General features: G+C 43.1%; 1 protein-coding gene across 2 annotated transcripts in view; it reads right to left on the minus strand.

Moving 5' to 3' along the window:
- LOC140493494 (EF-hand calcium-binding domain-containing protein 4B-like) overlaps positions 1–13,325 on the minus strand; it is a 114,884-nt gene that overhangs the window by 44,029 nt on the left and 57,530 nt on the right. For both annotated transcript variants that reach the window (XM_072591987.1, XM_072591986.1), the window contains exons 8-10: positions 5,984–6,171; positions 1,211–1,282; positions 75–129 (exon numbers count right to left, since the gene is read on the minus strand). In XM_072591987.1, the coding sequence (XP_072448088.1) occupies positions 75–129; positions 1,211–1,282; positions 5,984–6,171 (315 nt within the window). The remainder of the gene's footprint in view (positions 1–74; positions 130–1,210; positions 1,283–5,983; positions 6,172–13,325) is intronic.

A 13,325-nucleotide genomic window follows, 5' to 3' on the forward strand; every position in this document is an offset into this window, starting at 1 on the left:
CAGCCACAGCAACAGCAGCAGCAGCAGCAGCAATTGTCACGTCTCTGCATTACAAGTCGCTTTTTGAGACTAACCAGCTTCTTGGCTTCATAGGCATCCCTTTCATCTCGGAGTTTCTTGTTCATCTCCCTGATTGGGGGAAAAAAAAAAGGATCAAAAAGGATCGACTTGCAGTTAGGCAGCCTTTCTCCACATAGTTAGTCCCTCCAATGTTTACAAATATTCAATGTACTCCCTGAGTCACCATTCTGGGATGGTCTCCCCATTTCAGATCCATTATAATAGTGCTCGCTTAAAAGCTTCACATCTTCAGAGTTACACGGTTCTATGATTTTGGCCATATAGAAGCACCCTTGAGAAAAAAAAAAAATACTGCGGAAGCTGCAAATCTGTAATACAAAAAAAAAGTGCTGGAGAAACTCAGCAGGATGCTTCTTTTGAGAGAGAAGCAGAGTTAACAGTTAGAGCTCAATATAACTACTGGATTCAAAACGTTAATAGTTTCTCTCTTCAACACTTTTGGGTTTTTAATTTATAAAAGCACCCATTACTATTTGATGGAACCATTATTCAAAGGGCATGTTTAATCTATTATGGCGATGGAGAGAAAGTGGGGGGGATTGTAACAGTCTCCCTATCCAAAGTAGTGGAGCCATTGACTATTACTGCATCATTCTGCCCTTTAACCATCATACAGCTTCAGTACATTTGCCTGCTGTGCTAGCACATGCCCATCCTCCTGCAGAGAGTGCGACAACAGGGTGACTCCACTGGGACAGACTGGCATATTTTCCATAATATACAAGCAAAATGGATACGAAGTAAAAACGGACACATTCAGTTCAAAGACAAATCAACTATGACGTGATGGAACAACTACACAGATGTAAGGGGCTAAATGGTTACCTATTTCAATTTCCCATTTTCCCCATGAAAGAGAAATACTTCTTTCATTACTTTCATTTCCATCCATAAAACAGATAAGAGTTCAACACGGTGAACATCGAGTTAACATTTCCATTAATATTTTGATAAATTTAATAGATAGGTTGATAAATGCCTAGAGCAGCAAGAAAATGACCCAAAAGATATTATCTATCAAATAGCTTCTTTATTACAAGAGTAAAACATTATGCAATTAAAATTGAATCTTTTAAAAAGCAACATTCAAGGTTTGTGCTACGTCTTTTAGACTCCTGCCATCAATCACCTGAGAAGTTCTAGTTGTCTCAGTAGACTCTCTCTTTCCTTTTGCATGTTCTTTGACACCTTCAGGATATTCCTGTTCACAGAAAAAAAAAACGATTAACTGTATCAAGACCTTATTTTTACAGCAGGAGTTTGAGATTAGCCCAACCACATGGAAGTTCCATGGAGGGTATCATTGCTATGTTTTGTCACAAATTACATGCGGTTAGCTTTGAGGTGCAGACCAACTCTTCCCTATCCCTCTCCATCACGGAGAACGTTCACTCATTGATAGAAACGGAGCCAACCCTCACCTGAACAGGAGTCTCAAAGCCTCGGCAAATCTATTAGATTTAGGCAACTCAATGTTTTAATTTCCCTACTACTGATTGGACAGGGGACTGAGAAGTACAACCTGGGGCCTTCCCTCTTTTCATGTCCAGTCAGTGTTACACCAGCTATCCAGCAGATTCGGTAATTTTCTTGGGGAAACATTTTATTTTTAGAAATACAAACAGCAATGATGAATGGGAACATCACACAGAGGCATGTACACAACGCCTTGAACAGTGCAAAAGAGTAATGTACCTTGCATGTCACTTGACTCAATGTTGTGTCTTCAGCATATATTTAATACCTGATCGGAGGTGGCCTTGCAAACCTGTCAGCTGTATCAAAACAGAAGATGGCTCATCGTCACCATCTCAGGGAACTAAGGGTAGACACTACATGCTTGCCTCATCAGTGATGAATACCAAGAAATGAATAATGAACTGACAGTTTCAGAGCTTCTAGTTGACCAGATGTGGTAGAGTAAACCAAACAAACAAACAAACAAACAAACAAACAAACAAACAAACAAACAAACAATCTACGTGTGGAACCGCAAGAGATGAGAAAGATACCAAATGAGTATTTTATATCAGTATTTACTGTGGAGAAGGATATGAAAGCTAGAGAACTTAGCGAGGAATAAATAGCGATATCTTGAAAAGTGTCCATATTTCAGAGGTGATGGTGTTGGATGTCTTAAAACGCACAAGGTGGGGTCTGATCAGATGTATCCAAGAACCTTAGAAAGCTAGGAAAATGATTGCTAGGCTCTTGCTGAGATATTCATGTCATCAATGGCAGTGAGTGAGGTGCCGGAAGACTGGAGGATGGCTAATGTGGTGCCATTTTTTTTAAGAAAGCGGATAAGGAAATGCCAGGGAACTACAGACCAGTGAACCTGACATCAGTGGTGAGCTTCCTGGAGTTCAGGAGACTCTGAGGGACAGGACTTGCATGTATTTGGAAAGACAAGGACTCATTTGGATAGTCAACAGGCATTGTGCATGGGAAATCACGTCTCACCAACTTGATTGAGGTTGTTGAAGAAGCAACAATGAAGATTGAAGGCAGAGCAGTGGATGTTCTCAATATGGACTTCAGCAAGGCGTTCAACAAGGTTCCACTTGGGAGACTGGTTAGCAAGGTTACAACACATGGAATCCAGGGAGAGTTAGTCAATTGGAGACAAAAATTGGCTCGAAGGCAGGAGTCAGAAGTTGGTGGTGGAAGGTTATTTTTCAGGCTGAAGGCATATGACTAGCAACGTGCCACAAGGTTGGTGCTCAGTCCACATGTTTTCATCATTTGTATAAATTATTTGGATGTGAATATAGCAGGTATGGTTAGTAAGTTTGCATATGACAACTGACTGCAATGAGAAAGGGGGATGGTTTGCCTGCTCCCCAAAGGAAGATCTACAATACAAGGGAGCTGTCAGGATCGAAGAACTGTACCGCATTTCTGAACGAGCCCGGATCGGAATGGAGTCAAAATGTGTGGGGCTCTTTCATTGATCCTTTTTTGTTGACACAGAGTGGCAGGAGATTGCCACTCCCCTGAAAATCCAAGCCCACAGATAACTGAACACCAGTGTAACAGTTACGCGCTTATTAATTTGTCATTCTTGCAGATGGATGGTCCGAAGGGTTTTGGAACAAAAGGCATTTAGATAAAAGGAGTGTGTTCATTCTGGGTGCCATCACAACCACAAACAGAAATACAGCATTGTGGCCAACTGCCATGACCAGTCCCGTCTTTGTATGAGCCAGCAGCCATTGTATCAGTAAGGAGGTGTGGCATTCTTCATTCAACAGCAAGCGTGAGGGAGTTTAGTAATCGGTGAGGAGGGTGGGGGGAAATTGATAGAGCTCAGCCCTCAGGCATAGTTTCACAGCTCCTGGGAGAGGCACCCCTGCAGCAGGATCTGCACAGTGGCTTAGAAGCTGTCGGCAAGGGGGAGCTTGCTTTCCCCATCCCAAGCTCCACCTCACTTTCACCTCCACCATACTCAGCCCCCTCCTCCTCAACCTGGTGACGGCAGCGTCACACGTGCCACAGACTCTTCCTGCATCCTGCTACAGCCAGCCAATGAAATTGTGGTGTTTCTGCATACACAGGGTGCCATTTTGGATAGTTGACCCAGTGGGCACATTTATTGCGAATGCCACCAGAAACAAGTGAACGCATGGAGAGACACAGCATCACGGCCAGCTGACATTACTCAGCCCAACTGTGCACATCATTGCAGCCATGGTGTCAGTCATTTTGGCACCTGGATGAGGAGGTGGATCACCCCCTCTTCAACCTATGATTTGTCACATGATGGTTGTTTTGGTGTTGCGGATAACAGCGTAGTGAGTTAAAACCGTACTCCCTCAAATTGTTGTTCAGAAAAAAGGGCAGCAGACTATTGTCTCAAATCTGAAAGTTGAATTAAATTTACAAGGACAGATGCTTAGAACATGTTCAACAAAAATGTTATCTTTCTCTCGATAAAAAAAGACAACCAGTTAAGTCGTGACTTCATGTTTTTTCATTAATTACAATGCACTTGTGATGTGATCTTTAACATTTCCCTAATTTTTCGACTATTAGTCAGAACCTCTCTTTGTAATTTGTGGGCCTTCACAAATACAAATCAGATATAATTAGCCTTAGAGTGCTCCAGCTTACTTTTCTATGCATGTGCACAGATTACAAAACGTGAATTGCATTGCAGATTACTAAAATTATTTAATATATGTTAAACTTAATTCTGTTATTCCCAACTTGGACTGTGGGGGGGGGGAAAAAAAAAGAGCAAATTGACATTTAAGTCAAATATCTAAAGTGAATAATACATAACGTAAATGAATGTCGATCTTCCAATTTAGCTTGTGATATGGTTAATGGGTCTGTGAGTCGTGCTAAATAGGCCAACCATTCCCTATATCTCATAAGATAAGATGTATGTACATCGTGGTATAACTCCCACCAGTAGTACTCAGTATTTTGTTAGCTCTGGGAAAATAAAATGACTGAATAAATGGTTATAAATAACTGCAGTGCTCCGCTATTATCACCTCTATTGTGGTGTTTCTGTTCGATGTCACAGAGAAGAATAAACTTTGGATTTAGACCTTAAATTGTGAGAGCAATGTCGTTTTGCAAAAATTTGCTCCATCCATGGGCAGAATTTCAAACTATTTTCAGGTAATGGATGAGGAAGATTATAAAAAAGTTCAAATGTAGACAACAGATGATCAAATAATATGCAGATTAAAAGATATCTACTCTTGGAATCACAACCTCTGGTGTACAACTGGTCATAGTTAGGTCACTTAATTTAGGAAGATGGTTAAAGTGATCAATGGAAACAACCACTAAAAAGTCAGAGGGTTCCAAATGGATTCATATTTTAATCTATTTATCGATGATGAACAAATTGACAGCTAAGTGACAGCATACACTCACTTACACACAATCCACATTTAAATTTAAATTAAATTTCCTTGTACATAGCACCTCGTCATCACATCAAGATATGGGTAAAGTGCTCCACAATAGAGGAATTACTTTTGAAGTGTAGATTGAATACTCAAATCTGCATCAGAAAGCAACATTACAATTCTGTTATGTTTTACAACTTTGTGACCAACTTGCTGTAAAGGAGAGCCTTTATGGAAAGCCAGCAGCACACAGGAGTGGAGATGAAAAAAAAAACAAACTTTTCTTTCTCAGAGGCTGTTAATTAAAATCTAACCTCTGGCCATTGACTATTTTAGAAAGTACTAATTGACAACCACCAGAAGGAGCAGCGCTCTGAAAGCTAGTGCTTCCAATTAAACCTGTTGGACTATAACCTGGTGTTGTGTGATTTTTACATGATGATTTTTCTACTTGATAATGATCAGGAGCTAATTCTACCTATTGTCAACAGATTGGGTGTATTCCTGATGAAGGGCTTTTGCCCGAAACGTCGATTTCGCTGCTCGTTGGATGCTGCCTGAACTGCTGTGCTCTTCCAGCACCACTAATCCAGATTGGGCGTATTCCCAGGGGCCTCATTATGTGAACTCCTGCAATCAATTACTCTGCCCCACAGATCCCACAAAGGTCACTCAACAAGTCCATCCTAACCGTAAATATCCTACAATTCTAAACAAAAACTTCATTCTTGATTTGGATGATTCTTGGCTGTCAATTAAACACCATCTCTTACCTTTAACTAACATTTTTGTAAGTAATGAATAGAATTGTTGGAAGAGTTTGTTTTTAATCCTCCGATGACTTTTCTTCCCAGGTTTGGTGCCAGCAATATCATAAGGACTCTAAAGCTATCTCAGCTAATGGTCAACTGGGATGAGGGTTGCACAGGGAATGAGATCAAAGAGGAGTACAGGAGCTGACTGGAATCCCTCTCAAAGCTCTAATGGCTTAAAAAGCATCTTGCCTATCGGACTCATGTAGTAAAGAAACCTACCTGGTTGTCTGCTGATGTTCATAGTGGGCCTCATCTTGAAGAACCTGAAGCTTAAATCGTGTAGTCTCCAAGTCTTTCTTCGTCCTATCCAGCTGGTCCTGCAGGTCCTCATTCAGCCGCCTCAATCTTTCATTCTGAATCCTAGTCTCTGTGTGTTCATAGTTATACTCCTCAAGTTGTAGTTCCAACTGTAAACACAATGAATCAAATGCTATGTGGCAGAATGCTATGTGGCAGAATCCATTTTTATTTCGCTAGATCTGCACAGTACCCAGCCCTGGATACATCCCTTACTGATTGCCCATTTCCCCCTTTCTAATCTGCACTGACTTCAGTTCCTAACTTACCGCAGAGGATTCAGAGATCAAACATTACCCTTGCTCGGCCCTGCATTAAACATGGGTATTTCCTATCTCTGGCCATTGGAGGCCGTGGTGTATGAGTCATATCATCTTCAGTGATCAGAAATTAAAATGGCTTTATGTTAGAATATTGGCAGCAAGCACAAGCCTCTGATTTTCAAATAAAAATATATTAGTTCACAAGATCTGGTGGATAATCAAGGAAGTTGTCAATTTTGAAAGAGTGTATATTAATTCATAGTAAATATAAAAATCCAAAATGTGAAAACCTACTGGCCAAATAAATCAATTCATACCTGAATCCTGTTGCATAGAATAAAGTGAACATCCCAATCCTCATTGTCCAAATTACTTCAGTCTGCAAAGCACCTCAAAGCCAGGAGGTTGTGGGTTCAAGCCATAATCAGGTATTTATCACATTGTGATATCTCTCAGTAGGGTTTTGAGAGAGACACAGACTGCATTGTATTGTTAAAGAGCCTATTCTTCTTACAAGCATAAATCTGTCAGCTCAGCTGGTTGTGGCACTATTACAAATATAGAAGAGAGATCTGTGACTGCCTTTGCCAACATTCTTCCCCCTACATTATAAATCAAGCTGACTGATTAGTAATCTGCCTGTGGGATCTGGCTAGTGCAGACCAGTGGCTGCATGTGATAAGTGAAAATAAAATATACTTAGATTTCACATCACAGGCAGCACATAAAAGTAAAGATGTTACAATGCATACAACATTGTTGATTAGAAATGTATGGAACATGGTCATATTGCAAATCTATCAATTCCCCTGAAAGCTGCAAGTTTCATCCAATAATCCCCTGAGCAATGGAAAGTCAAAGATGCAAAACTTATGCGCATGTTATGCTGGGTGAGCTGATCTCAACCAGCCATTAGTAAATACATCATGGCAACTTAAGGACTATCCATTCAAAAGATCATTACAAATAGGAGCAGGTGTAGATTGTACAATCCTTCATGCACTATGCCACAAATCATTAAGATCATACTAAGATGATCTAGCTCAACCCCACTTTCCCACAGCATTCCAAATCCCTCCATTTAATGTCCAAACATCTACTTCAGTCATACACATTCTCAATGATGAAGAACACCCTTTGTGAGTAAAGAATGCCAAAGACTCTCACTCTATTCAAAGAGGATTGTTAAGCAGTTTAAATCCTTTCATGACTTCTTACCTCCCCAACATCCTCCCAACTACCAAACAGATTTTCATAACCTCCTCTAATTCTATCATCCTCCTAAGAATTCTGCATTTCTCTAGCTCTAGCCTCATGTGCATCCCTCTTTCCAATCAACCCAGCAATGGCAGCCATCCCTTCAGCTATCTCAGCCCCAAGATCTAGAATTCTCTTCGTGAAACATTCTCTTCAGCTTTAAGATCTTCCAGAAAAGCAACCCACTCAACCACACTTTTGATCAGTCCTCCTAATATTCTTCTTTCTCAATCTGCTCCAATGGTGACTGTTCAACTCTGGAGTGTCTTAGGGCATTTCAAAAGTGCAACACAAAGAATCAACATGCGACCATCACCTGCTTCTTATTACAGTGTAACCTCAAAAGGGAAATGGATCATTTTCCTTCAGGAGACACATCAGTACGCAGACATGCCAGCATCACTGATTAGCTGTAGTCCTTTTTAACAATAGGCAAGGATTTTCTAACTGCAGGCTTCGCAGTTACTTCCAGTCAGCCCACACCCTCCGATAAAGAGCTTTGTGATTTCAAGATCAGTGCCAATCAGCAGGGAAGCTTTTAGACTGACGCAAGTAGATCTCCAATTAAGTCTATATTTAGAGGAAGGAAGTGCATCAATACTACTTTAAGTCTCAGGAATTGAAAAATGTATGATTCACAGGTCCAGAACATACACAATTCATTAATTTCTTGGTTCAGAGTCAAATTCGCAATCTAACAAGAGCCTTTCCTAGGCTTTTAAAAGACTCACATGACAACATATGACGCAGTCCAAGAAGGGCTCACTCATTTAGTCAAATATTGGACATCTTGGGTGTTGGGAGATGAGCGTCCCATTTATTGAAGTGGCCAGTGATGGTGAAATGGATTAAAAAAAAGTGCATCACAAATCAATGTCAGGAAGTACTTCTTCCCACTGAAGTGATTAAATTGGGCAAAAGCAAAAGACTTACCTTTCTATACTGCCTTGGTCTTCTCTACATCGGTGAGACTGAACGTAAACATAGGAAACGGCTCATTGAGCTTTGCATTCAGGCCCGCAGGGGCCAACCAGACCTCCCAGTCACCACCCATTTTAATTCCCACAACCACTCTCTTTCTGAGATGACCATACTTGGCCTCCTCCATTGCCAAAACAAACCACAGCACAAGTTGGAGGAACAACACCTTATGTTCCACCTGCGCAGCCTACAGCCTGAAGCACTCAACATAGAGTTCTCCAATTTCAAATAACCTCCCTCCCCATTCCCCAACCCCCGCCCCTCCCTTCCATTCCTCCCTGCCACCAACCAGATTCATTCCTCTCATTGACCAACCAAGTCGTCACTCTACCTGTCTTCACCTATCCCCACTTCACCACCCTGCCCACGTCTCCCCCTTAAACTGCAGCTGCCCCAAACCCACCAGCAGTCCTGAAGAAGTGTTACACCCAAAACATCGACTTTTGTACCTCCTGATACTACCCGGCTTGCTGTATTCTTCCCGCCTCCTGCCAGACTAGTTCACATCCTTAAGCCATTCTAAAGCGTTTTACAGCCAACAAAGCTTTTTTTTTGAAGTATTAGTGTCACAACGTAATCGATATGAAATTTGCACATGACAAGCTCTTACAAACAAGATGATTGCAATCAGATCACTTGTTTTTGTGGTGTCAATTTAGCGATGACCAGAATACTGGGAAGAACTTGCTTGTTCTTTGAAATTACACCTTGAGATATTTGTGGGAATCACCAAAACTCAGTTCATTGTCTCTTCCGAAACACACATTCTCCAATGGTGCAGCATTTCCGTGGAATGTCAGTATGCCCGCCACTCTTTGGGACACCACAGTCTTGAAGGATGCTATCTAAAAGCTTAGCTTTCCTTCGTTATGTTTCACCAGTAAAATTGGGTTGCATGGGCATACAGTCAGAGAATCATACAGTACGGTCAAATCAGTCCATGCCAAACATAATAACATGTTAACGTTGTCCCATTCTAGAGAAAAGACACCGACCATTTACCCTATAAATTTCTAGAAGGTCACCTCTCAACCTCCTATGCTCCAGTGAAAAAAGTCCCAGACTTTCTTTATCATTCAAACCTTCCATACCCAGCCACATCCTGGTAAATCTCTTCTGAACTCTCACCACTTTACCAATATCTTTCCTATAACTGGGCAACCTGAACTGGATACAGTAGTTCAGAGGCCTCACCAATGCCCTGTACAACCTCAACATGACTTCTCAATTCCTACACTCAAAAAGGACTGAGCAATAAAGGCAAGCATGCTAAACATCTTTTTAACCACCCTGCCTATACATGATGCAAACTTCAAGAAATTATGTACCTGAACCCCTCGGTATCTCTGCTCTACAACACCAACTATTAATTGTATAAATTCTAAACCTGTTTGTTGTACCAAAATGTAACACTTTGCATTTATCCAGACTGAACTCCATATGCCATTTTTCAGCCATTGACCCATTTCGATCAAGATCCCTTTGTGATCTTAGAAAATCTTCTTTCACCATCTATTATGCCACCAATTTTGGTGCCATCTGCAAACTTACTAACCATGTTTTCTATATGCTCATTCAAATCATTTATATAAATGACAGAGTACCCAGAATCAATCCCCGTGGCACACACTGGTCACAGGCCTCCAGTCTCACAGGCCTCATTTTTTGAGTGGGAGCAGCGGCCGAGGAAAAACGAACCCGGGAGACTACAGCTAAGGTAAGACAGTTTGTTTCAAAATTACTTACCTGTAGCGGGCAGCGGTTTTTTTTTCTCTCTCTTCACAAAAAGAGCGGGAGCAGCAGAGGAAGTGACGGTAAACAGAGGGGCAGCCGGGAAGGAGAACGGTGAGTATAAATACTCCCCCTTTAATCACCAACGGTCATTTGAGTGGGAGCAGCGGCCGAGGAAAAACGAACCCGGGAGACTACAGCTAAGGTAAGACAGTTTGTTTCAAAATTACTTACCTGTAGTGGGCAGCGGAAGTGAGGTTGGAGCGCATAGCTGGGCGGGAAGGTAAGTGATTAGTATTTGAGTGGGTGTGTTCTAGACCCCAGGTCCTACTTCCGTAGGGCCTCCCTCCCACCCTCCTCCTCTAACCTAACTTTAAAGTCCACAGGTTATTGACTCAGTGTTCTTGTTTTTGGAGACAGTGTACAGTCATGGCAGCGCAGGCGGTGGAATGTTCCTCCTGCAGGATGTTTGAGGTAGGGGTGACCACCGATACTCCTGCCGACTTCGTGTGCAGGAAATGCAGTCAGGTCCTGATCCTCACCGAACGAGTTAGGGAACTGGAACTGGAGCTGGATGAGCTGAGGATTATTCGAGAGGCTGAGAGGGTGATCAATAGAAGCTACAGGGACATGTTTACGCCAGAGAACAGAGGTAGCTGGGTAACAGTTAGAGGTGGGAAGGGGAAGAAGCAGGCAGTGCAGGGTTCCCCTGTGGTCGTTCCCCTAAAATATAAGTATGCAGCTTTGGAAACTGTTGGGGGGGACAGCCTTGCAGGTGTAAGCTGCAGTGAAGGGGTCTGTGGCTCTGAGATTCAGAAGGGAAAGGGGGAGAAGAGGAGAGCGCTAGTTATAGGGGACTCTCTAGTTAGAGGGACGGACAGGCGGTTCTGTGGACATGGGCGAGACTCTCGGATGGTTTGTTGCCTCCCAGGTGCTAGGGTCCGAGACGTCTCGGACCGTGTCTTCAGAATCCTTAAGGGGGAGGGTGTGCAGCCAGAAGTCGTGGTACACATTGGCACCAACGACATAGGTAGGAAGAGGGGTGGGGAGGTCATTCAAGAGCTCAAGGAGTTAGGCTGGAAGCTAAAAGCTAGGACAGACAGAGTCGTCATCTCTGGGTTGTTGCCGGTGCCACGTGACAGAGAGGCAAAGAATAGGGAGAGAGTGCAGTTGAACACGTGGCTGCAAGGATGGTGTAGGAGGGAGGGCTTCAGATATTTGGACAATTGGACTGCATTCTGGGGAAGGTGGGACCTGTATAAACAGGACGGGTTGCACCTGAACCAGAAGGGCACCAATATCCTGGGGGGTAGGTTTGCTAGCACTCTTCGGGGGGGTTTAAACTAATTTGGCAGGGGGATGGGATCCGGACTTGTAGTCCAGCAAGTAAGCTAGCTGTGTGTCAGGATGTCCAAGACTGTAGGGAGGCTGTGGAGAAGGTAGCACTGACAGGGAATACTTGCGGACACAGAGATGGGCTCAAGTGCGTATACTTCAATGCAAGGAGTATCAGAAATAAGGTGGGTGAACTTAAGGCGTGGATCGGTACCTGGGACTACAATGTTGTGGCCATCACGGAAACATTGATAGATGAGGGACAGGAATGGCTGTTGGAGGTTCCTGGTTACAGATGTTTCAATAAGATTAGGGAGGGTGGTAAAAAAGGAGGGGGGGTGGCATTGCTAATTAGAAATGGTATAACGGCTGCAGAAAGGAAGTTTGAGGGGGATCTGCCTCTGGAGGTAGTATGAGCTGAAGTCAGAAATAGGAAAGATGCAGTCACCTTGTTGGGTGTTTATTATAGGCCCCCCAATAGCAGCAGAGATGTGGAGAAACAGATTGGGAAACAGATTTTGGAAAGGTGCAGAAGCCACAGGGTCGTAGTCATGGGCGACTTCAACTTCCCAAATATTGATTGGAAGCTCTTTAGATCAAGTAGATTGGATGGGGCGGTGTTTGTGCAGTGTGTCCAGGAAGCTTTTCTAACGCAGTGTGTAGATTATCCAACCAGAGGGGAGGCCATATTGGATTTGGTACTCGGTAACGAACCGGGACAAGTGGTGGGCTTGTTAGTGGGTGAACATTTTGGTGATGGCGACCACAATTCTGTGACTTTCACCTTGGTTATGGAGAGAGATAGGTGCGCACAAGGAAGTTTTTACAATTGGGGGAAGGGAAATTACGATGCTGTAAGACAGGATTTGAGGAGCATACGTTGGGAGCATAGGCTGTCAGGGAAGGATGTGGTGGAAATGTGGGACTTTTTCAAGGAGCAGATACGACGTGTCCTTGATATGTATGTACCGATCAGGCAGGAAAGAAATGGTCGTGTGAGGGAGCCTTGGTTGACGAGGGAGGTTGAATGTCTAGTAAAGAGGAAGAAGGAGGCTTACATAAGGTTGAGGAAACAAGGTTCAGACAGAGCAGTGGAGGGATACAGGATAGCCAGAAGGGACCTGAAGAAAGGGATTAGGAGAGCTAAGAGAGGGCATGAAAAATCCCTGGCGGATAGGATCAAGGATAACCCCAAGGCATTCTATGCGTATGTGAGAAACCTGAGAATGACGAGAACGAGGGTAGGTCCGATCAAGGACAGTGGTGGGAGACTGTGTATTGAGTCAGAAGAGATAGGAGAGGTCTTGAACAAGTACTTCTCTTCAGTATTTACGAACGAGAGGGACCGTATTGTTGAAGAGGAGAGTGTGAAACGGACTGATAAGCTAGAAGAGATACCTGTTAGGAAGGAAGATGTGTTGGACATTTTGAACAACTTGAGGATAGACAAGTCCCCCGGGCCTGACTGGATATATCCTAGGATTATGTGGGAAGCAAGAGAGGAAATTGCAGTACCGTTGGCAATGATCTTCTCGTCTTCACTGGCAACTGGGGTGGTACCAGGGGACTGGAGAGTAGCGAATGTTGTGCCCCTGTTCAAAAAAGGGAATAGGGATAACCCCGGGAATTACAGGCCAGTTAGTCTTACTTCTGTGGCAGGCAAAGTAATGGAAAGGGTACTGAGGGATAGGATTTAC

The sequence above is a fragment of the Chiloscyllium punctatum genome, chromosome 22 (assembly GCF_047496795.1).
Source record: "Chiloscyllium punctatum isolate Juve2018m chromosome 22, sChiPun1.3, whole genome shotgun sequence".
In the NCBI taxonomy this organism is placed as follows: Eukaryota; Metazoa; Chordata; class Chondrichthyes; order Orectolobiformes; family Hemiscylliidae; genus Chiloscyllium; species Chiloscyllium punctatum.